This window comes from Aquarana catesbeiana, linkage group LG09 (assembly GCF_042186555.1).
Source record: "Aquarana catesbeiana isolate 2022-GZ linkage group LG09, ASM4218655v1, whole genome shotgun sequence".
Taxonomy (NCBI): domain Eukaryota; kingdom Metazoa; phylum Chordata; class Amphibia; order Anura; family Ranidae; genus Aquarana; species Aquarana catesbeiana.
The window spans coordinates 251,063,494-251,089,214 of record NC_133332.1 but is presented as its reverse complement, the minus strand read 5'-3'; the positions used below and the strand labels follow the sequence as shown (position 1 = coordinate 251,089,214).

At 40.6% G+C, this 25,721-nt stretch overlaps 1 protein-coding gene across 2 annotated transcripts in view; it reads right to left on the bottom strand.

Annotated features, from left to right (window-relative positions):
* The window catches only part of SLC6A8 (solute carrier family 6 member 8), a 132,949-nt gene that overhangs the window by 67,494 nt on the left and 39,734 nt on the right, over positions 1-25,721 (bottom strand). For both annotated transcript variants that reach the window (XM_073600168.1, XM_073600167.1), the window contains exons 2-3: positions 16,447-16,578; positions 12,434-12,695 (exon numbers count right to left, since the gene is read on the bottom strand). In XM_073600168.1, coding sequence (XP_073456269.1) covers positions 12,434-12,695; positions 16,447-16,578 — 394 coding nt within the window. The remainder of the gene's footprint in view (positions 1-12,433; positions 12,696-16,446; positions 16,579-25,721) is intronic.

Here is a 25,721-nt window from a genome sequence, read left to right as displayed (position 1 = left end):
TCCTGACTCCTAAACTTGTATATCAGAACCAGATATCTGCACCAACTAGAACTACTTGGCTCTGTTGTTTGATACTGTTGTGCATATTTAGAGGCTGGAAGACAGTGAGTGAGTCAAGTTTAGACAAGATATACAATATAAGGGGGTTAAAAATCTTTCATACATATGCTTGTGTTGGGTAAGCCCTCTCCCACACCATCCAGTTTTTTCTGGTTTTAACAATGGAATCTGCACGGAAGTAACGTTATATAAAGCTTGGCATTGGAATTTATCTTCTGACAAGATAAATTTCAGTTCAGTCTTTCACTCCTCACCTAGTCCCATGTGCCTAATAGAGGCACGCAGGACTAGAGAAGGTTTTGTATATGACATTACAGAACAACACATGAATTTTAATCATTGGAAAAACACAGAATAGCATTTACCTCTCCTACCATCTTACAGGTGCACTTAAAGAAATATGGAATTAACTCGCTATTACAAAATTCCAGCATGCCCTGACAGTTGTAAGTGATCTCTTTTTAATTCATCATGGGTCACAAATAGAAAACCTGGAGGAAAAAAAATGGCTGCATTGCTCATACCAATCCATCAACATACAGCTTGCATTTTTCTAGATAAAAGGTAAAAATAAAAAGGAATAAAAAGGATGAAAAGGATAAAAGGAAAATCACAGTAGATATCTGACTGTTTTCTATCAAGTCACTGATGGTAGCACAACTGATGGTAGCACGCTTTTAGGTTGGTAGCCATCCATGTAAGTGCACTTGAAATATTGAAGCAGTATTACCTTCTCAATTTTTTTTATTTGCGCTAGCAGTTACATTTTTAGGACAAGCTTTTGGAGGTCAATCCTATTCTTCTTGACCATACAAATTTCTTGGGGGGGATCCTCTGTTGGAATCTAGGATAGAAAAGGACCTGGGGGTCCTAGTAGATGATAGGCTCGGCAATGGCATGCAATGCCAAGCTGCTTCTAACAAAGCAAACAGAATATTGCCATGCATTAAAAAGTGGATTAATTCCAGAGATAAAACAATAATTCTCCCGCTCTACAAGACTCTGGTCCGGCCGCACCTAGAGTATGCTGTCCAGTTCTGGGCACCAGTCCTCAGGAAGGATGTACTGGAAATGGAGCGAGTACAAAGAAGGGCAACAAAGCTAATAAAGGGTCTGGAGGATCTTAGTTATGAGGAAAGGTTGCAAGCACTGAACTTATTCTCTCTGGAGAAGAGACGCTTGAGAGGGGATATGATTTCAATTTACAAATACTGTACTGGTGACCCCACAATAGGGATAAAACTTTTTTGTGGAAGGGAGTTTAACAAGACTCGTGGCCACTCATTAAAATTAAAGGAAAAGAGGTTTAACCTTAAACTACGTAGAGGGTTCTTTACTGTAAGAGCGGCAAGGATATGGAATTCCCTTCCACAGGCGGTGGTCTCAGCGGGGGGCATTGATAGTTTCAAGAAACTATTAGATAAGCACCTGAACGACAACAACATAAAAGGATATACAAGGTAATACTGACGTATAATCACACACATAGGTTGGACTTGATGGACTTGTGCCTTTTTTCGACCTCACCTACTATGTAACACCTTGGGAAACCTTTTGGGTATCAGTACTGCTTGGACCATTAGTAGAGGGGGGTTGACCCCCGAAAGCTTGTCCTGTAAATATAACTGTTAATGCAAATTAACAAAAGTATCAAGGACAGTGCTCAAATGCAATGTTGAAGGTAGCACTAAATACTAATTGTTCAAGGTAACCCATTGGATGCAAAGGTACCAAGAGTATAAATCCGAAATAAGAAAGGGACTTAAAGGAAATATCCTACTCAAAAGATTTGACATATCAAATGGTTTCACCAATGCAACACTGGGGGCTATCCTGTAATTATAGCAGAAAGACCCTCCAACCTAGTAGACAGGAAAACTGATTGGAATTTATGGTTAAGTGGTAGCCAGTACCAACCCAATGCAGAGACAAGAGAGGCCCCTGCCATGTGTGCAGTGGGGGATGGCAGCAGTCTGACATATCAGCCCTGCCCTTTAGGGTGGTAGAGTGCCACTCACACACTGAAGCTCTACTGTCCGTGTGACAACTACTTGATCTGTATCACAGAGCTCAGCAGACAGGCTGTCAAAGTGATAGCTGTTTTTATAGTGGTGCATAAAACAAAATTGGTACCAGAAACCTAATTTTATGGTACTAAACTAATTTTATGGTACAAAACTCCTCTTAAGAAAAATTCATTCTTAAGAGGAGTTCTAATCTGACCTTAGTTCCCAAATGGAAGAACAAATCTTGTAGGGAAAGCCTGTGTTGATGTTGCCTAATGTCTATATAAAAGAGTGAGGGCACCAGAACTCTGAGGGACAAGGGTCTCCTAAGTGGGAAAGAGGTACTTTGGTGAAAATGTGTTGCTATGGTGCTGGCCCCAGAACGGCATGAGACTCATATCAATTGCAATCTTTGAAGGCCGCTCTTCATCAACCTAGGTGCTCCTGCACATCCCCAGGAGATCCATAACTCAAGATTTAGTCCAGTGAGCATTTATTATTTAGAACAAAAGGTCAGAAATTATAGTCAATGTGTTTCAGGAGAGCTCACAAATCGATCTTCATAAGGGCTTGTATGCTCACAATGATGTATTATAATACTGGTCAGGTAATTTTGGGAAGTGAACATGAAGATAATCTCCATTTACTGTAAAAACCTGTCCAATATTATAATACATTATTGCAACCATACAAGACCTGGTGAAGAGGGATTTGTGAGCCCCCAAAGAAAGTTGTCTATACTTTGACCTTTATTATGAATAACAAATGTTCACTGGGCTAAATCTTGAGTTGTGGATCTCTGGAGGATGTCCAAGAGCACCTTGACGGACAGAGAGCAGCCTCCAAGCATTGGATTAGATATGATTGTCATGCAGATCTGAGGTCAGGGCCCTACCAACATATTTTTCACCAAAGTGCCTCTACTCCTTACCTTTCTTTCAAAATTACTGTTGTGTTAATGAAATCCTGGCCCTGGTTCATCATGCTTATTATGGCTACATCACGCTGGCTTAATTATGCCACAATCCATCTCATTTTGTTTTCCTTGGCCCAACAGATTATAATCTTAGATCCAATGACCAGTATGAATATTTATCATTCCCCAGCCAATTCCTGGAAGGAGGCATCCAGAACGTGGCTAGGGAGGTGATACATGTTTTGGAGGCCTTTGCAGAGTGTTCTTTCCTCTCCAGGGAGGGTTCCAGTTCCCCTGGGGCTGCTGCTTCTAGATAGTTAATTATTAAGACAAAAATTGCAGTCTAGGATTAAGTAGGAGCTGGGTTGAGGGCCTGGAGAAAAATGCTCAAGATAATTTTTTATTTTTGTTGCTACAGTCCCAGGGAAGATTTGTAAAGGATTAGTGCATGAAGGCACTGTCTGAAGTCCTGGTCTGGAGAAGGATCTTTTATCCAGCTCAACGAGAATCTCCTGGTGGAATTTGGATGGTGGTCATCTCCTGGGACACGGAGTAAGACCTGGTCAGGGACTTTCATGTGTGACTGCAGTTATGAGGATTTAGTGTGAAGATTGTCCTCCTATTGATGCTCTTAATACTTTGGAGTATTCTGAACCCCTCTCCTCTTTCGAGCTCTTCAGCAATAAATTCTAATAAAGACATCCCCTAGACCAGTGGTCTCCAAACTGTGGCCCGGGGGCCATATGCGGCTTTTTGCTTGCTTCTATCCGACCCTTGGGGCACTGTTTCATCCACTGATACCAACAATGAGGCATTATTCTTCCCATTGACACCAACAAAGGGACTCAATTCCTCCCAATGACACCAACAATGGGGCACAATTCCTTCCCAGTGACACCAACAATGGGGCCTAGCGACCCCAATAATGGGGTACAATTCCTCCCAGTGACAACAGCAATGGGGCCCAGTGACCCCAACGATGGAGCACAATTCCTCCCACTGACACCAATGATGGGGCACAATTACTCCCACTGAAACAGGATGGGGCATTATCTATGTCCCACTGACGTTGAGACCTTTTATACTCCCAATGACCCTAGACTGAGCCTGTATTGTGGTAATAGTGGTAATAGTAGCTTCTGTACTAGCAGGGAAGATATGGGCACATTCTCAGCAGCCCCTCTGTCGGTAAGCACTATACTTATTTACACATAGCGTCCTTATTTTCACCCACACACATATCATATTGCCCCCAGGAGGGGCGCTTATGCAAGACCTAGTCTTATCAGACGCCTTGGCCTCAAGGCATAACTTGAGCAATATACCGTAAATTATAGCCCTAGAAATAAATGACTCAATATTTTACATTTATCATTACATGTATGACAGATGAAAAGAAGTCACGGGAACAGTGTGAAGCAATGGCTTGCATATTTTTAACACTACTAATACAAGTAACTTTGTTTGCTATTTTATCTTGATATCAGGAGAAATTTGGTAGGACACTGTGTAATACTTTGGAGTCCCAGATGAGGGACACCTTTTAGCACAATGTTGGCAAAGGGCAACCCGCTGCTGTTTCCCCAGTAATGCGAACCACAAAAAGATTAGAATGTAGAAAAATGGTTTGTTGGACCTACATGTGTTTTTTTATTCTTTTTTTTCCCCCGACTTTTTCCTTATACTGGCTTTTCAAAAATAACAAATGCAATTATTTGGTTGTATGAAAGATTTAGTGCAGTATAAGGGCTTGTGCACAATATGCTATGTTCAGATCTGCAATGCGTACATTTATTATGGATCTGAATGCGGCTGTATGTTATGCTATATGGGCCCCTGCACACACCTGTGCACATATTTGTAATATGAAGCTGTATTCATGTATGTATGCATAAAAAAAGCATAAATGGACTCTATTTGCCCTGAATACCAAGGATGCTATGCTAGGTGGCAGAGGTTGTCTGTGTTTTAGCTACTGTGAGTGGTTGGAGGCAGGAGTAGCCTGAACCCTAGCAACCTAGGATGCAAGGTGGCATCCTGCATCCTAGCACCCTTGAATGCTTGGCAAAAGGGGCAGCCTGAATCCCAGCAACAAAGGACCCTTGGAGGCAAGAGCCACCTGTGTCCTAGCAACTTAAGCAGGAGCCACCCGCATCTTAGCAACTGAGGATGCCCTTCTGTGTTATAACAGCAGGAGCTGCTTGCATCCCAACAACACTGAAAGCTTGGTGGCAAGTGTTGCCTGCATCCTAGCAACCAAGGACACTAAGAGGCAGCAGCCACCTGTTTCCACCCACAGAAGGAAGCATGATCTAAGCATGTCACTGCTCTACTTCAGTGCACTACACACACAAGGAAACATAACTGGCAGCCATTTCTTCATAGGGATGTTATGCTCTTCCTGGTTGGATTTCAGATTTAACAACTCCCTGCTCTAAAATCTAAAATAAAATAAAAATGATCTTGGCTTTTGAGTAAATTTTTGTAGAGGTCCATACATCTGACCAAAAAGAGGGACAACTGAGAAGGAGAGAGGATTTGGATCCAAATGATGGACGGTTAGGAGCGGTGCATCATGTATCATAGCTCCCATAGCTTCAGCAGCTAAAAAAGATCCAGGTTGACCAGATCCATGTGTGTTCCTGGCAGGGCATGCTGGAATATGTAATTGTATCTAAACATTCTCACATTGGCTAGGACTAAAGGGTTTATAGACTTTGTTCTTCGATATTTTTAACATGGCTCATCAAGTTGTCCTGGTTTTCTCTTACGACATATTGATAAATGAAGCCCATTCTTCCCTCTAGCTCACTACACTGATTCTCTGATTGATTTTTTTTCTACTTTCACAGATAACACACTTTCCATTAGCCCAGCCTAGTCACTGTATCATACATATATGTAAGACCTTCTGAGAGATGTCTTAGACAACCAATAACTGTCCTTACTCTCTATTCCTCTCATTTTATGCCTCACCTCTGTCCTTCTCTGAGCCAACCATCTACTTGCAAACTGCCACCAGAGATTTATTAAAGTAGAACTTCAGACAAAACCTTTTTTTCCCTATCACTACTATTTATTTCTAGATGAAGAAGGGGCAAATTGGCACCACATCCCAATATTGAATAGAGAAAATCTGGAGAATTTGGGGGGCTTTAAAGAGTAAACACAAAAATATGTTTAAAAAGCATTTGAATATTTATTATACATCATTAAAATTCATTTGGTGAAATTAATGGGTTTCAACAAAAATATATATCACATTTCATGTGACAATTGATGCTTCCACTCGACGTGTTTCGCCAAATTTGTTAAACAGCTTCTTCAGGAATATATGCATCAATCTAAAAAGTAGTAAAAAATTCATAAGAAATTTGTACTGATTTTACATAATCAAACTTTTTTTACAAAACAATACACACATAATTATTGAATTATTTTATACAAAGATCAATTATAAACAAAAAATGCCATTATATTGTTGCATCCAGCAGAACATTGGCAGATTCATGATCATTATATACCGTATATTTATTTTTGCATACCTGTAAATATTTGCTGATAATTGATACCCATACAGTAAAAATCTGGACAGCTGAATAGACGACCACCGAGGGGATATAAGGTCCAAGCTATATATATAAGATATTCAAAATTGTACTTAAGTATGTATGCATCCATACTCGACATCATTTAAGCATAATTATATAAGGTATAGACTTACAAGGAATCTTGAATTCCTAGGTGAACCACAGAAGCATGCTGAGATTTAATTTGGGTATCTGTCTAGACTACCCAACCCGTAGGGTATAGGGATTCACAGACCTAAACATAAGGTGCACTAAGTATTAACAAAGATATAAGCTTCAATTATTAAGAATTACATTTACTATTTAATAGGTATATACTTATATATCTCTGTGGAGTGGGGTGGCTGGGTTTACCAAACAACATCCTCGGCTGCAAGGCGTCCCCAGCAACATTACTACCACCAGGACCATTAAGCTACCCATTAATTAAGGTTATTATAAGTGGCAAAGCATAAAGAGGATCCAAAAATCTCCCAACTTACTATTAATATGTTTCATTCCCTGCTCACTTCCTTGTGGCTCCAGCATAATGGCCTCCAGCCGGCCTCTTTATCCCCTCCATGCCGACTGACGTATGACGTCAGAAATGGTCTGTGGATGCTCAGAATCCCCTGTACATGCGCATAAGAGTATTCCGGCAAACGAGAGCAGGCCTAGGTAAATCAAGCCTCATTATCGATGCTAAAACAGGGAGAGGCCGCGTCATGTTTGGAATTGACGCCGCATCTCCCCCTGTATGCAAATCCGACAGGGAACGTTCAGCAGAACCCACCTGGCATATTAAGAGAGTGGTAGACATCATACTATTGCCCCAGCCGGATCCACATACCGCATGGCTTCAGACTGAGATCCTCAGTCTGAAGGGACAAGTTTGGCATGTATGTTGCCAAAAGGTACTCATACATGCCCTGGGCGTCCGTATGACCGCCAGTAAAAACTGTCACAGATCGTCATGCAGGGCAATCAAAAATTATTTTTAAGTAATTAAATAAACCGAAATCCTTCAATATTATATTAGACAAATTGTTCTAACATAATCATTTGGTTATACATAGCCAATATAATTGCTGGAAAAGTGAACAATACATGAAATAAAATTATAATAATAGAGTTTCCTATTTAACTCTTTATTTTATCAAGCAGTACATTTTATCAACATGCCAAAGGTAGGACTTATAAAAAGGGTTTGAAACTAAGGCAGTCATTTAGTGGCTCCCAAACTGTAGATCCATATGGATTCTCGTTGGAGTAAATATTTATCTATAGTACTTCCCCTTTCAGAAAGTGGAATGTGTTCTATAGCACAGAATTTTATCACATCTAAATCAAAATTATGATAAAGTCCCAGATGACGACTTATTGATGTTTCCAATTTTTTAACACCCGATACATGGTCCTGTATCCTGTGAAAGAAGGGGTGTTTTGTTTTGCCTATATAAAAACTAGTTTATCGTATAGACAATGCCTGGAGTCTGACAAGTTATTCGATGAGTAATTTTCCTGAGTTGACCATTTGGTAGCTATATTTGGTAGCCTTCCTGTATATATATGAGCAATAATTGCACATACCACATTTGTATGTCCCTGTCATTGCAGTAAGTTTAGTTTTTGGTCGAACATAATGACTTTTAACAAGATGATCCCTAATTGATTTAGATTGTTTGAACGCGATTTCTGGTTTGTCATTAATATGTCTCTGAACTTTTGGGTCAGCTAAGAGCAAAGGCCAATATTTACTCAATATATACCTCAATTGACCATGCTGTTGAGTATATTTGATTATTAATTGGACCAGTTGCTGTGTCTTTTTACGTGCACCGAATATAAGTACAAGATTTCTCTTGTGATTTTTGGCTTTGTTGAAAGCTTTTCTCAAACATGTTGAACTGTATCCTCTTTGGCACAGTTTGGTTTGCAGTTCCTTTGCCACACTTTCAAAGTCATCATCTCCAGTAGAGTTTCTCCATATTTGAAGATACTGAGAATACGGGATACTGGAGATCAATGGCCTTGAATGTGAACTTGAGGCAAGGAGAATAGTGTTTCCAGCTGTAGGTTTTTCAAAACAGAGAGGATCCCAATGTATTATCTCTGTTCATGAAAATTTTAACATCCAGGAGTGTAATTACCAATTGGTTACATTCCATTGGGAATTTTAGATTGAATTATGTTCTATTGTTCCCATGAATTCTGCTAACTGTTCTCCGGTACCTTCCCAAATGAGGAGCACATCATCTATATAGCGAAGCCACGAGATGACATGCCTCAAACAGTCAGCTATATCTTCAAGAGAAAACTGTTGGCGCTCCCACCTCCCCAAATACAGGTTAGCATATGAGGGGGCACATTGTGTCCCCATAGCCATCCCCTTTATCTGGAGGTAGTGGGAACCGCCAAACATAAACACATTTCTGGTCAGTATAGACTTCAATAATTTGGTCCCAAATTGGTTATAGTCCTGAGCTGTTTGGCCCCTTTCAGAGAGATGATTCATTAATATTTTCATACCCTTATTATGGAGAATCAAGTTATAGAGACATTCCATGTCAATGGCAACAAGCTATGCATCTTCAGGAATATGGATTGCATCTATTCGTAATAAATCAATTGTGTCTTTGGCATGTGAAAACAATGCTTTGATGTGAGGATTTAAATACTTGTCCATTAATTGACTTGCATTTTCTGTAATGCCCCGTACACACGGTCGGACTTTGTTTGGACATTCCGACAACAAAATCCTAGGATTTTTTCCGACGAATGTTGGCTCAAACTTGTCTTGCATACACACGGTCACACAAAGTTGTCGGAAAATCCGATCATTCTGAACGCGGTGACGTAAAACATGTACGTCGGGACTATAAACAGGGCAGTGGCCAATAGCTTTCATCTCTTTATTTATTCTGAGCATGCGTGGCACTTTGTCCGTCGGATTTGTGTACACACGATCGGAATTTCCAACAACGGATTTTGTTGTCGGAAAATTTTATAGCCTGCTCTCAAACTTTGTGTGTCGGAAAATCCGATGCAAAATGTGTGATGGAGCCTACACACGGTCGGAATTTCCGACAACAAGGTCCTATCACACATTTTCCATCGGAAAATCCGACCGTGTGTACGGGGCATAAGACTTTCACATCCAGAAACTATAGTACGGCCTGGAGGATTTTTGGCATTTTTATGAATTTTTAGTAGGGCATACATTGTGGGAACTTTTGGCTCTTTAACGTTTAGAAACTGCCATGTAGTTTTATCAATAACTTGTTGCCAATACTCTTCATTAATAATTCTTCTATACTCAGCATAATTGTGATATAGACATGTAATTGAGATTGGTCTATACCATTCTCTGTTGTTTAGTATTGTCAAACACATGGATTCATAATCTAAATAATTCATAACCACCAATTTGCCTCTTTGTCTGCGGGTTTTATTATGATATTTGGATTATTTTGTAGTTTCCTTAATGCTTCGCTTTGTAAACTCATTAAATATTTTTGTCCTTTTTTTTATGCCAATTTGTATCCTCAATTTCTTTAGTAACTTTTCGCAAAAAAGGCCCATATATTTGGATTACTGTTTGTAGGATTGTGGGGGAGGAAAATTTTCAGGAAAATCTCACCACGCTCCTGTGGTTCACATAGGAATTCAAGATTCCTTGTAAGTCTATACCTTATATAATTATGCTTAAATGATGTAGAGTATGGATGCATAGTTACATACTTAAGTACAATTTTGAATATCTTATATATAGCTCTGACCTTATAGCCCCTCTGTGGTCATCTATTTAGCTATACAGATTTTTACTGTATGTGTATCAATTATCATCAAATATTTACAGGTATGCAAAAATAAATATAAATAATGATCATGATTCTGCCAATGTTCTGCTGGATGTAACAATATAATGAAATATTTTTTGATAATTGATCTTTGTATAAAAAAATTAAATAATTATGTATGTATTGTTTTGTAAAAAAGTTTGATTATGTAAAATCAGTACAAATTTCTTATGAAGTTTTGCTGCTTTTTAGATTGATGCATATACTGTACTCTTGAAGAAGCTGTGTAACAAATTTGGTGAAACATGTTGAGTGGAAGCATCTATTGTCACATGAAATGTGATATATGTGTTTAAAACCCATTAATTTTGCCAAAAGAATTTTAATGATGTATAATAAATATTCAAATACTTTTAAAACATATTTTGTGTTTACTCGCACCTTTTAAAGTCCCCCAAATTCTCCATATTTTCTCTTTTTTTTCCCCTAGTTTTGGGAAGAGTGGAAAAGGTTTTATACCTCTGTCAGGTTTTGGTTGCTGTCTGTTGACCTATTTTGGTTATTCATTCTTCTGGGGGTGGGCATTGTCTACCAAGTTCAATGAAGAGGAGAAATATCCAAATGGGGACATCTGTCAAAAGTGGGGATCTCCCCAATGGAGACACAGACAGCAATAAAAATGACAGCGGTTTTAAACCTTCCTGACTCTGTCCAAAGCTAGAAAAATGTTTTGGCTGAATTTCCTCTTTGCAGCAGAGAAGTTAATAAAAACTTGCAGGGTGGATGGTGCTTGGAAATAGGCATGATATCAGTTTCACATAGAGCATGCCTTGAGGAAAACTTACAATATGCAGCCAAACAATTCATTCTTACAGGATTACCCCATCCAACTGCAAACTTGTCTTGCTTGCAGCAAAGCAGGCTGTTGAAGCAGGCAGTAATTATCCATCACCCTAACACAGTGGATGCAGCCATTACGTACAATAAAAGCAGCAATCATGAAAGAACAGTCTGGAAATAGTTAAGAATCCATGGAATGAATTACGTATGTTGCTGTACTAGTTGCTTATCAATAAATTTCCCATCCAGTTTTCTTTTAGCTTCCAAGTTGTCTCTTGAAAAAAGAACAGTCCAACACTTTAAAAATAAGAGAATGGGTGTATGTCCTAAATGCACAGAATATAACAGATCATTAATATCTATAAGTAATAAAATGGTAGACTGTTGATCTAAGGATTACCTGGGGGATCTGGAAGAAATGTTTTTCCTGTTGGAGCAAATTGAATTATGCTTTCTAATGCTAGCCAATGCACAACTCATATTTTGGCCAATTCCTGCTGAATCTTCCAAAACTTGAGCCATGGGTAGCAAGTCCAGCTGAATGTGGCTAACTACTACCAAATATACCATGACCATGGTAAATGAGAACCTTCAAAGCGATAACAGGGCGGTTCCACAACTCTCAGACCTACCATCCTGTTCTTGGAGAATCATCATCTAGACTGCTATTTCTGAAAAAGTATTCAGTGGAAGCCTAGGGTTCCTCCAGAGGTTGCTAGGGGTTCTTTGAGCAATAACCAATTTCCCTGAGACCAGAAAGATACTTCAAGAGTTGAGAAAGGATGATCTAGACATTCCATTAAAATTGAAGCAAGGTGTTGGTGCTAATTGTGTGGATATGTTTGGGTATATTCCTGACACTCATTTGAACTGAAGAAGTGGCCTGGAGAAACTACGAAACCTCTTCTACGTTACAGAACAAGTCCAGTTAAATGTGGCCAACTACTACTAGATAACATGACCTTAATAAATGAGAACCTTCACAGACATATGGGTTGAACTTAATAGGATTTTTTTCCCAAAAATGTGTATGACAACCCTTTAATTGGAAGCCAGAAAAAAAACAGGTGGTCATATCTGGGCTTTTGTTTTTTCAATATACAGAATGTGCTGTCATGAATAACAGGTTAGCACCCAATGACTGCTTCCTACTTGTGTAGAATGGTAGTGTAGCAGAATGTCATTACATTAAAAGAAGTTCAAATATTTTTTTTATTCCTAGGTTGATAAAAGGGTACTTACTCCCAGAATTCGGTGATGGGAGACACCTTGTCAGACAGTTCATCACAGGTCAGGTTCCCATAGGTGGAATTGGAGGTAGCATTGCTGCAGTCCCCTTGCCGAAACATCTCCACGCATTCCTGGGTGTTCCAGGTATTATTACAGTGGGACCAGGGCAGCACTGATGTGAATGACTTCACCAGGTAGTAAACGCCCCAGGTCAAGATCATAATGTAATAGGTGTTGCAGAAAAACACAATCACCACTGAGGCAAACCCGATTCCTACAGAAAAAATACAGACAGGGGTGTGAGTAAGGGAAGTACAAAGGATTAATAGGAAATGAATTACAGTTTAACTTAAGGCTTCATTCACACGTGAGCTGAGCATATTTGATTATCTTTTGGGGCTTTTATTTCAACAATTGTATGGACGTTGTTACACGTTTAAGGTTTGAGCCTTTTTTTAAATTATTTTCAATATCGTTCTTTTTAATATATATTTTTTTCTAGCCAATAGAAAGCAGTTACTAGGCAGAAAAGAACTTGGAAAAACCAATTGGAGTCCATCAGGGTCAAAATGTATGAAGCTCATATGCATAGATGCAAGATTCCAGGTCTATGCTCAGGTGTGGATGGGCATCATTGAATGTAATGGAAATCCTAGTGTTGAGAGTTGAAGAGCTTCTGGTGAAACTTCCAGTCGCTCTAGTGTAAATGGGGCCTAAAGCTGAACTCCAGGTAGATATAAAAGATGCAAATTAATTCAGGTATGCATTAATATATAATAAAAAAAATATACTCTATCCTTTTACACCATTCCTCCCTTCCGCCTTCTCCCTTCATCCCATGTTGGATCCCTCTTTCCGTTGACATTTACCTTCTTCACTGATTTTGTGAAGGATCCCCTGGTTGGGGAATGGAAACTTGGTATGAAAGTCTCCTTGCCCTTTAATTTACAGTTGAGGAAAGTAGAAAAATAGCACTAGACCTGTACAGTTATCTCAATGGTATTGCCAGGTCTTTTTTTTCAGCAGGCACTCAGGGGAACGCAGTTCCGGCACCTCCAGCACTGAATGCATGTAATGGAAAAGGGTGATGGGATGTGCTGGAGGGTCTTTTGATGCTGGCTGCTGGGGATCTATTTCACAGGGGGGATTTATTGTTGCTGGGGGGGTTAATTGCTGCTGGGAGGGATCTACTGTTGCGGGAGAGGTCTACTGACACTGGCTTATGGGAAATCTGTTGTTACTGGTGGGAGTCTATTGTTGCTGGGGGGGGATCTATTGTTGCTGGCTGCAGCGGATCTATTTTACTGCTTTTTGTTGTTATCATTAGCACATTCCATACAAATTACTTAGCACCACAAAATTATACTTGGTTCTGCTTTCTTTAAAAGGGGTGATACGGGGTTGTGGAACCATGGGATAGTGCTTGGAGGTGGGTAGGGGGCAGAGACAAGTGTTGAGTTGAAAAGAGGGAGTACCCGCACCTATTCTTTGAGGGAAAAAAAAGCCCTGGGTATTGCTATCCTAAAGTATTGATATTGATGTAAATGATCTGATTCCCGGGCAGGCCAATTCTACACTCCAGGGGATCTCCACGGTCTCCTTGGTTTGCAGTGTAATTTGAAAAAAATTGAAAATGAAGAGCTACACCACTGCTAAGATGTCCAGATACAGCTTTATTGCAGTAAAAGCCAGGGGGACAATCCAAAAAGTATCCAACATGTTTCAGGGGTCCAAGCCTGCTTGATATGGAAATCTTCTTTCTACCCCCAAAAAGGAGGCACTCTTGGACCCCCAAAACACAGACTCCTTTTTGGATTGTCCCCCTGACCTTTTTTGGAATAAAGTTTTATCTGGGCCTCTTAGCAGTGGTGTGGCACTTCATTTTTTTGTTACATTACCTTTCATTACCAGGAGGGCTAAGACGGTTTAGGCCAACTCAGGCTTTATTGAAGAATTGTAATAAACAACGTCTACTTTGGTCACAAGCCTTACACATGATGCTATTCCCTCACCGGCCCCACTGTACTCGAGGAGTGAACATGGAAGGAGAACACACCATTACGCGTTATTTAATTACCAAGAAGCAGCTCGGGGCTAGAACAGTACAAGCTTGTCGGACAAGAGGCAGGAACACGGCTCCCGCGTGGATTGGAAACGCTTTGCTGAGCTTGCATACATTAGTTTGGGGTCATGAGATCGTATGTAGACTTCAGTAAGGGAGAAAGCTAAATTAACCCAACTGCTAATAAATGTAAGAGTGTGCATGAAGCTAGGAGCATGGTTTGCAAGGCTACACTCCAAGGTATGGATGAGTTCTACAAAGCCTATTCATTATTTTCCTCTTACAAATGATCAATCCACAAACAGAAATATGTGTACAGGAAAATATGGGAAACTCAGTTCATCCATATATTTTCATTAACCTCTTGGCGCTCATATGACGCATATGTGCAGCAGCAAAGAGGGTGAGTGTTAACGCCCCAATGCCGCACACATGTGTCCATGGACGGCCAAGGTTTCTGTGCTGAGTGTGTGCTCACTGCGAGCTCCCAGCACTGTGACCAAGCTCCCGGTCTCTACTAACAATCAGGATTTGGCGGGACTGCCACCTGATTATGTGACCACAGTCACAGCCAATCACAGTGGGTCATGTGATGCGGCAGTCCTTCCCGTTCCCCAGGCATAAAGTTAAATGGCCGTCAGGGCTGGGTGGGAAGGTGTTATACAGTAGCTGAACCACAAGTATGGAATTTATAGCATAGTTACATCGGTCCAGTTTGGAGATTGACCATACATTGTACAATCTCCTTTAAGAACGCTGCATACATGGCAATATGAATGTACAATCGACTTTGGATCCACCAATAACTGCATAGTGCAAGGGCCTGCCTGATTGGATACAAGCTGATTAAATAGGTAAGGTAGGTCCTCATATTGCATAATTTTAATAAATCTGAAGTTGTAAGGTGTATATTGACCCTTAGATCTATCATCAACTATGTTGGATGAGGAGGAGGCTTTTTTCGTTGAATTAAAGTATATGTTAATGATCACCTTGTAAAACATCCCCATCAGCTTAAAATAGAAATGAAAGGCAAAACATTTGTGTATATATAAAAAACATAATAAATACCTTTACCCCCCCCCCCCTCCATTTTATAAGTGATCACATACCCTCTAAGCTCCTTATGCAGCAGAGAACAGAGAGCTGGGGGAGGAGACACAGCAGTGTACTGAACTTCCCAGTTAATGTCTGTGAGGGGGGGGCGTATCAGGACAAGTCTGATCACTGGAGTAGAGCAGGCTGAGTTCCCAGCACAGCTAGAGAACTGACTAGGCTGTTCTTTCATGCCTAATGTAGCCAATTTTTAGTAGGAACGCAGAGGGAAAGGCAGGAACACCCGAGTTTTCATGCAAAGAAAGCAATGCAAAGAGAACAAGATACTTTTTCATACAAGTACATGGTACAGAAGGCACATATCAGGAATATAAAATGTTGGGTTTACCTATTCTTTAATGGTTAAGAGCATCAAATACAGCCAACAAGTTTCAGGGGGAAAAAAGCCTCTCCCTTCATGAGCCAACTGTCTTTAGTGTCATCAGGAGACGTTAGTCTTCATAAAGTCTTACCACAGGTCCCTTAGTGCATTGTGTCCTGATTCTATTAGCAGCAACAGCTCAAGCCGAGTAAGGAGGAGGCTATTTTCCTGAAACATGTTGGCTGTATTTAAAGCTCTTAGCCGTTAATTGTTTCAAAAAGTCCTTCAAGTGAGATGAACTTTTTACACCAGGTGCTCCTCTGTACACATCCAAGAATTTACCATATGGTGAGTGCTCCCTTTGTTCTTATCAGAGTGGTAGCAGCCTAGGACCATAACAGGATCCACCCATATTTCGATCACAAATCTGAAGGATCACTTTATGGTACAAAAATCGGAACCAAAAAGGAGCAAATAAGAGAAGTTCATGGATATAGTCAACATACACAATGTGGATCATCTGTGCAATGTTCTCAAAGGACTGACCTTGGAAAAGAGGGGCTATGTTCCATACAGCAATGCTCCCAGCCTTCATGAACTGTCCCAGGGCGATTTCCAGGAAGAAAATTGGAATGCCACCAAAGATGGCGATCAGGACATATGGAATGAGAAAAACACCTAAGAAAAAAAAGAAAAATACTTTAATATAAAAGCAAAAAAATTCCCATGTTCCACGTCTTAATCCGGTTCAATATTGAGTTGGCCCACCCTTTGCAGCTATAAGAGCTTCAACTCTTCTGGGAAGGCTGTCCACAAGGTTTAGAAGTGTGACTATGGGAATGTTTGACCATTCTTCCAGAAGCGCATTTATAAGGTCAGGCACTAATGTTGGACCAGAAGGCCTGGCTCACTATTTTTTTTTTTTTTTATTAATTTTCGGTCTTTTTTCGTTTATTTAGCAAAAAATAAAAAGCCTAGTTGTGATCTAATACCACCATAAGAAAGCTCTATTTGTAGTTCCCTCAAGCAGCCAGATATTATTATTTCCAAGTATCCTGGGAAAATAAGCAAGAATCTGATTGGCTGCTCCAACAACACTTCCCCGGTGTAGAAGAAAGCATTTCCTCTCACTTCTACCCTGTGCTTGTGAACATCTGCTCTGAAATATTGTAATATTTGAAAGTCAAGCAGTTTTTAAACATCTTTAAAGATAAACAGAAAGGTCAGTTTATAAATTTGCCGTCACCATTTGTACAACAAGCAGGAGACCTAATACTTGGGTGAGTCATCGCCATGGCTGGGGACGGTTTAATTTGTGTCTGTGGCCAGTAAGCAGTGCAGGCAGTTTGATTTATAAGAGGATTCGGAGGATTAAGGCATCAAAATAAGGTGACGTTGGTGCTGTATGAGAGCGCGGTGACAAGGCCTGTGTGACATTGCTGTATCGGGAGGACTGCCAGGGAGGATGATGGAACAAATACTATGGATGATCTACTAAAGGCCCAAAATTCTGCATTTTATAGATCTACAGCACAGCAGCGGTTGAAGCGGAACTCCAGAAAAATTGTGAAATGCATACACAGGAGCTGTTTTATGTGCTAAAGGATTTGCATATTTGAAAAATTGTTCTTGTGATTCACAAATGCTAGCCTAAGCCTGCACAACCAGGATGGCTACGTATTACCCAATGAGCAGGCTGGAGCCAAAATAGAAGTGTGTAAAATTCTAACTGGGAAGTCGGCGTTGCCTTCTTTGTAAGACAGTAGGTGTGTCGCCGGCATGGGCAAAACATGTGTGTCACCTTCTAAACCAGGAGGTTAGTGTGTCAGGTTTCTGGTCAAGAAATAAGCACGTTTACTCCTTCAATAGAATATAAGTATGTCACCCACTAAACATGAAGTTAGTGGGTCACCTGCTAAACCAGACAGTTAGTGGGTTACCTGCTAAACCAGGAAGTTAGTGGGTCACCTGCTAAACCAGGAAGTTAGTGGGTCACCTGCTAAACCAGGAAGTTAGTGGGTCACCTGCTAAACCAGGAAGTTAGTGGGTCACCTGCTAAACCAGGAAGTCACTTTTTTTGGTCAAGAAATGTGTCACCTCCCTGGCCAAGTTTTAAATGTGTCAAATAATAAGCAGGAAATTGGCGTGCCACTTTCTTGGTTAGGAAATAGGTGTGTCACCTGCTTGGGCAAAATGCAAGTGTGTCATTTGCCAAACTAGGAGGTCAGTGTGTCACTTTCCTGGTCAAGAATTGTATCAACTACTTGGATAGGAGATACGTGTGGCACCTTCCTGGCCAGAAAATAACAGTGTCACCTCCTTGGCCAACATAACGTGTGTAACCTGAAGTCAGTGTGTCACCTCCTTGGCCTGGAAATAAGCATGCCACCCGCTATACCAGGAAGTCTATATGCCACCTTCTTGGCTAAGAAATAAATGTGTCCCCCTCCTTGGTCAGGAAATTGGTGTGTAGCCTCCTTGGTCAAGATAGAAGTGTGTCAAATGCTAATCCAGGAAGTCGAAATGTCACCTTCATGGTCAAGAAATGGGTATGTTACCTCCTTGGCCAGGAAATAGGTATGTAGCCTCCTTGGCCAAAATATAAGAGTGTCACCTGCTAAACAAGGAAGTTAGTGTGTCACATGCTAAACCAGGAAGTCAGTATGTCACCTTCTTGGCCATGAAATGGGTATATCACCTCCTTGGCCAGGAAATAGGTGTGTAGCCTCCTTGGTCAAGATAGAAGTGAGTCAAATGTTAACCCAGGAAGTCAAAATGTCACCTTCATGGTCAAGAAACAGGTATGTTGCCTCCTTGGCCAGGAAATAGGTGTGTAGCCTCCTCGGTCAAAATATAAGTGTGTCAAATGCTAACCCAGGAAGTCAATGTCACCTTAATGGTCAAGAAATAAGCCAGTCACCTCCTTGGACAGGAAATAGCCTTCGTAGCCTTCTTGGCCAAAATATAAGTGTGTCACCTGCTAAACTTAGGAAGCCAGTGTGTCACCATTTTGGTCAAAAAACAAGTGTGTCACCTTCTCCACCGCCTGGCTGTGTATTGTAGCAGGTACATGCAAATCACAAGACTGGTTGTACAGAATTGGAAATCCTTTGTCATCTAAAACAGTAAGAGTATATGTATTTAGACTATAAATTCAGCTGTTTGCTGAGAGATATTTTTAACGCTATGTATGCATATAATACATTCAATAAAATAATTTTGTTCTCAGGAAATTTCCCCTTTGAAACCCTGCAATGTCATCACTGGGTCTTTCTGCTGGTCCTTGATCCGAGTTTGGTGGGAGGTACTGGCAGGCTCCTGTAAATGTCACAGCGCCCTGCCTTGAATCTACTTTCAAGAGTGTTCTATGAAATAACAGCTTTAGATAGGCACCCCTACTGGCCATTAGGTGCTGCAGACTTAAGCTGTGCAATCTGTATAAATCAACTGATCAGCAGATTGCACACCTAAAACCCATGAAACACGCATGTTTAAAATGTGCCACAGATATGTTCCTTCATAGAATGCTCAGGAACAAAATGACAGAAGGAATAGAAAGCGAAAACCCGTGAGAGGCAGGCAATGGCAGGACAAATCAGGAAAAGGGGAGATTGATTATGATTGACGTGAATTTGTTATATCAAATGTAAATAGTAAGCCTTGGTAGCCAGGTAATAAAGTTTGTACATAATATCTATTCGTTATCCTGGTACACCACGTCTAAAAGGAACTATTCATATTTAACTTGTAACTATGTTATCGGACTACAGACATCATAGGATCTACAATAAATGGAATGTGTAAATAGACATAGTGCGCCATAAGTCTACATCTCTCAATGCAAGGAATAGATTGCACTGATTGCACTGACACAGTGTGTACTAGTAGAGGCAAATCAGAACAAGAAAAGTTATGTAGACAAATTGCCCAATTAACTATAGATATTATTAAAATCGGTGAACTGTTATGAGGAGCCCTTGGGTCTTTTTTCTCATAAAGAAGTAAAAATGCTGTTTACAAGGCTCAATAGCTCAAGCTGTAATTAACATTGAAGAGTGAATAAACTGGATGAGTGGCTAGATCCTAATCAGACAGCCCTGCTTTAGTTTTCAATGTGTGCCTGAAAGGGATATAGCAGAGCTGTAGGCTTTCTTAGCTATACTCCCTAGTTATACTGCTCTGGGAACCCCTTCTCATATATTAACTATTTGCTGTCTGCACACTGTAGTTTTACTTTACAGTGCGGGCCGGCTGCGCAGAATCGCATACAGTATATACAGAATCTCACTAAAGAAGCTGAGGGTAAAGGTATCTGAAACGCAAGGCAGTATTCCAACATGGTAACGATCCCAAACACACCTTCAAGACGACCACTGCCTTGCTAAAGAAGCTGAGGGTAAAGGTGATGGATTGGCCAAGCATGTCTCCAGACCTAAACCCTATTGATCATCTGTGGGATATCCTCAAACGGAAGGTGGAGGAGCGCAAGGTCTCTAACATCCACCAGTTCTGTGATGTCATCATGGAGGAGTGGAAGAGGACTCCAGTGACAACCTGTGAAGCTCTGGTGAACTCCATGCCCAAGAAGGTTAAGGCAGTGCTGGAAAATAATGGTGGCCACACAAAATATTGACACTTTGGGCCCAATTTGGACATTTTCACTTAGGGGTGTACTCACTTTTGTTGCCAGCGGTTTAGACATTAATGGCTGTGTATTGAGTTATTTTGAGGGGACAGCAAACTTAAACTGTTATACAAGCTGTACACTCACTAATTTACATTGTAGCAAAGTGTCACTTCTTCAGTGTTGTCACATGAAAAGATAGAATAAAATATTTACAAAAATGTTAGGGGTGTACTCACTTTTGTGAGATATTGTGTGTGTGTATATATATATATATATATATATAGATAGATAGATAGATAGATAGATAGATAGATAGATAGATAGATAGATAGATAGATAGATAGATAGATAGATAGATAGATATATCACACACACACACACACTATATTACCAAAGGTATTGGGACACCCTTCCAAATCATTGGATTCAGATGTTCCAATCACCTCCATGGCCACAGGTGTATAAAATTAAGCACCTAGACATGCAGACGGCTTCTGCAAATATTTGTGTAAGAAAGGGTCACTCTCAGGAGCTCAGTGAATTCAAGCGTGGTACCATGATAGGTTACCACCTGTGCAATAAGTCCATAAATCCATGAAATTTCCTTGCTACTAAATATTCCACAACTGTTAGTGGTATTATAACAAAATGGAAGCAACTGGGAACAGAAACTCCACCACGAAGTGGTAGGCCACCAAAATGAAAGAGCGGGTTCAGCGTATGCTGAAGCTCACGGTGTGCAAAAGTCGCCAACTGTCTGAGGAGTCAATAGCTGCAGACCTCCAAACTTCGTGTGGCCTTCAGATAGGCACAACAAGAGTGTATAGAGAGCTTCATGGAATGGGTTTCCATGGCCGAGCAGCTGTATCCAAGCCTTACATCACCAAGTGCAGTGCATAGCTTCGGATTCAGTGGTGTAAAGCAAACCGCCACTGGACTCTAGAGGAGTGGAGACGTGTTCTCTGGAGTGATGAATAACGCTTCTCTGTCTGGCAATCCGATGGATGTGTCTGGGTTTGGCGGTTGCCAGGAAAATGGTACTTACCTGACTGCAATTGTGCCAAGTGTAAAGTTTGGTGGAGGAGGGATTATGGTGTGGGGTTGTTTTTCAGATGTTGGGCTTGGCCCCTTAGTTTTAGCGAAGGGAACTCTAAAGGCGTCGGCATACCAAGGCATTTTGGACAATTTCATGCTCCCAACTTTGTGGGAACAGTTTGGGGATGGCCCCTTCCTGTTCCAATATGACTGCGCACCAGTGAACAAAGCAAGGTCCATAAAGACATGGATGAGCGAGTTTGGGGTGGAGGAACTTGACCTCAACCCGATAGAACACCTTTGGGATGAATTAAAGTACAGATTGCGAGCCTTCCCGTCCAACATCAGTGCCTGACCTCACAAATGCACTTCTGGAAGAATGGTCAAACATTCCCATAGACTCCACTCCTAAACCTTGTGGACGGCCTTCCCAAAAGAGTTAAAGCTGTTACAGCTGCAAAGGGTGGGCCAACTCAATATTGCACCCTACGGACTAAGACTGGGATGCCATTAAAGTTCATGTGCGTGTAAAGGCAGGCGTCCCGATACTTTTGGTAATATAGTGTATATACAGATTGCACTTTGTTTAAGTGCTGACCTCTGGGAACAAAATAGCATGAGGAGCGTGAGGAGAAAAGAAGAAAGCCGATAACCGGCTTGTGTTAAAGGGACATAGGCACTGTATGTCTGTATATGTATATGTGTGTGTGTGTATATGTGTGTATATATATATATATATATATATATATATATATATATATATATATGTATAATATGTTTTTTTCTCTGGGTGAGCCTTCACCAGAACTTCAACCAAGAATGTATTGGTTGAACTAGATGGACTTGTTTCCCTTAAAAGATAAAATAATACTATTATAAAAATAATAATAGTTTTTGCTGCAATATTTTTCTTGAAAGACAGAGATTTTCCCTAAAGTGTTTTTTTTTTCTGCCACTAGATGTCCTCAGTTTGGTGACCAGCATCAGGTGATCCCGGACTCAACCCCAACCTACGACTGGACAGTGAAAAGAGAAGCAGCACAGCGATGAGCTCATCTCTCTGTTACTCTCCTGAACGGATTGGCTCCTTTTGCTGTTTCTTCCTCTCACACTCCTGCCCTGCTGTACAGGGAAATGCAAGAGGCTGATAACAGGTCACATTAAAATTTTTACACCGTTTGCCTTAAAAAAAATAAATGAATTCATGTGTTAATGACTAGAGAGCGCCATCAATTCATCTTTTATATGTTTATTATTTTAAGGTTAAGCCCTAAATGATCTATATGAAATGGTCTTGGGTTTTTGCCATTGACCTGCAAAGGAAAATGCCTTATGTAACCTCATGTAGTATTTTCAGGAACAGCTACAGAACAGGCCAGGAGTATCTGGGTCATGCCGTAAGTTTGTGTTCTGTCCTGAAAGAGCGGATCCTCCACCGTTTGCTTGACATGTTTTACTAGCTAGTCGGTGGTTAATGCTGTTCAGGTTCCCAGGGGAATGCTATATGTCAGAGGCACACATAAACACTCTTAAGTAATGTGTAAACACACAGAGGAGGCCTAGTAGCTGGAGATGTGAAAAGATGGATGGACTGGAGGCACTCTATGGGTGTGAAATACCGAAACACCACTGAAGAGCGATGAATGGAAAACGAGTATTTTTAGCCTATGGAGATGCGTGTATTTCTAGGGGAAGACATGGCTTTTCTTAACCTGCTCCTAAGTCTGATGGATAATAAATATGGCATTGATGAGATTATTTAGGGAGCAGTATAGTGTATGAACACATATTTTAAGTTATTAATGCACTATATGCCATGAAGCTGAACTCCAGGCAGGTATGACTGTGTTATTGTGCTGCTTCTCCTTTCACTGTCCAGTCACGGGTTGGGGGTTGGTCCGGGATGACCTGGGCTCAGGGGAAGTGAGTGGAATGCTGCAGTGTGAGAGGGAGAAGCAATACAAGGAGCCAACCAGTTCATGTGCTAACAAGAAGCATGCTGGGAGTAGGAATGTGCAGAGTGACAAAGAGATAAGTTTGTCATTGTGCTGCTTCTCCTTTCACTGTCCAGTCACAAGTTGGGGGTTGGTCCGGGATCAGAGGAAGTGATTTGAATGCTGCAGTGTGAGAGGGAGAAGTAGTACAAGGAGCCAATCAGTTCATGTGCTAACAAGAAGCATGCTGATAGTAGAGATGAGTTTGTCATTGTGCTGCTTCTCCTTTCACTGTCCAGTCACAAGTTGGCGGTTGGTCCGGGATGACCCGGGTTCAGAGGAAGGGATTTGAATGCTTCAGTGTGAGAGGGAGAAGCAGTACAAGGAGCCAATCAGTTCATGTGCTAACAAGAAGCATGCTGATAGTAGAGATGAGTTTGTCATTGTGCTGCTTCTCCTGCTTCTCCTTTCACTGTCCAGTCACAAGTTGGGGGTTGGTCTGGGATGACCCGGGTTTAGAGGAAGTGAGTTTAATGATGCAGTGTGAGAGGGAGAAGCAATACAAGGAGCCAATCAGTCCATGTTCTAACAAGAAGCATGCTGATAGTAGGAGTGTGCAGAGTGACAGAGAAATAAGTTTGTCATTGTGCTGCTTCTCTTTTCACTGTCCATTCACGGGTTGGGGGTGGGTTGCAGGGTGACCTAGGCTCAGAGGAAGTGAGTTGAATGATGCAGTGTGAGAGGAAGAAGCAATATAAGGAGCCAATCAGTTCATGTGCTAACAAGAAGCATGCTGATAGTAAGAGAGAGCATGGTGACATAGAGATGAGTTTGTTATTGTGCTGCTTCTCCTGTCACTGTCCAGTCAGGAGGTGGGGGATGGGCTCAGGATGACCTGGGCTTAGAGGAAGTGAGTTGAATGCTTCAGTGTGAGAAGGAGAAGCAATACAAGGAGCCAATCAGTTTATGTGCTAACAAGAAACATGCTGATAGTAGGAGTGTGCAGAGTGACAGAGAGATAAGTTTGTCATTGTGCGGCTTCTCCTTTCACTATCCAGTCACAAGCTGGGGGTTGGTCCGGGATGACCCAGGTTCACAGAAAGTGTGTTGAATGCTTCAGTGTGAGAGGGAGAAGCAATACAAGGAGCCAATCAGCTCATGTGCTAACAAGAAGCATGCTGATAGTAGAGATGAGCTTGTCATTGTGCTACTTCTCCTTTCACTGTCCAGTCACAAGTTGGGGCGTTGGTCTGGGATGACCCGGGCTCAGAGGAAGTGAGTTTATTTAGTTTATTTTTAGCACTAAGCACTGTATTATTGTCACTGGTTCCCACAAAGTGTCGCTTAGTGTCCAATTGTCTCTGCAATATCGCAGTCCCGCTATAAGTCGCTGATCGCCGCCATTACTAGTATAAACATTAATAAAAATTCCAGTATCAATATACCATACCATATATACCAAATAAAAAAACAAAAAAAAAAATCCATAAATATATCCCATGGTTTGTAGACGCTAACATTTGCGCAAACCAATCAATATAGGCTTATTGGGATTTTTTTTTTTTTTTTACCAAAGATATGTAGCAGAATAGATATTGGCCTAAATTGATAAATAAATTCGATTTTTTTATTTATTAGCACTGATCGCTGTACTATTACTATTAGTGTAATAAATAAAACGATAAAAAAAAAAATCCATAAGTATATACCATAGTTTGTAGATGCTATAACGTTCACGTAATTCACTAATCACTGTACTATTATTAGTATAAAAAAAAAAAAATTAAAAATCCATACATCTATCCCATAGTTTGTAGACACTATAACATTCGTGCAAACCAATAGGGATTTTTTTTATGCACTTATAGGGATTTTTTTACCAAAAATATGTAGCAGAATACATATTGGCCTAAATTGATGAAGAAATTTGATTTTCTAAAACATTTTTATTGAATATGTCTTATAGCAGAGAGTAAGAAATATTGTGGGGTTTTTTTTTCAAAAATTGTCTTTTTTTTTTTTTTGTTTATAGCGCAAAATAAATGGAGGTAATCAAATATCACCAAAAAAAAGGACGTCAGTTTTGTTTAGGTATTTCAATTTTGGGCATTAGGGTGTTGCATGACCGCTCAATTGTCAGTTAAGATAACGCAGTGCCCTATTGCAAAAAAATGGGTAAATCTTCAGGAGGTCAACCTGCATTGACGTAAACATCCCCATAATGC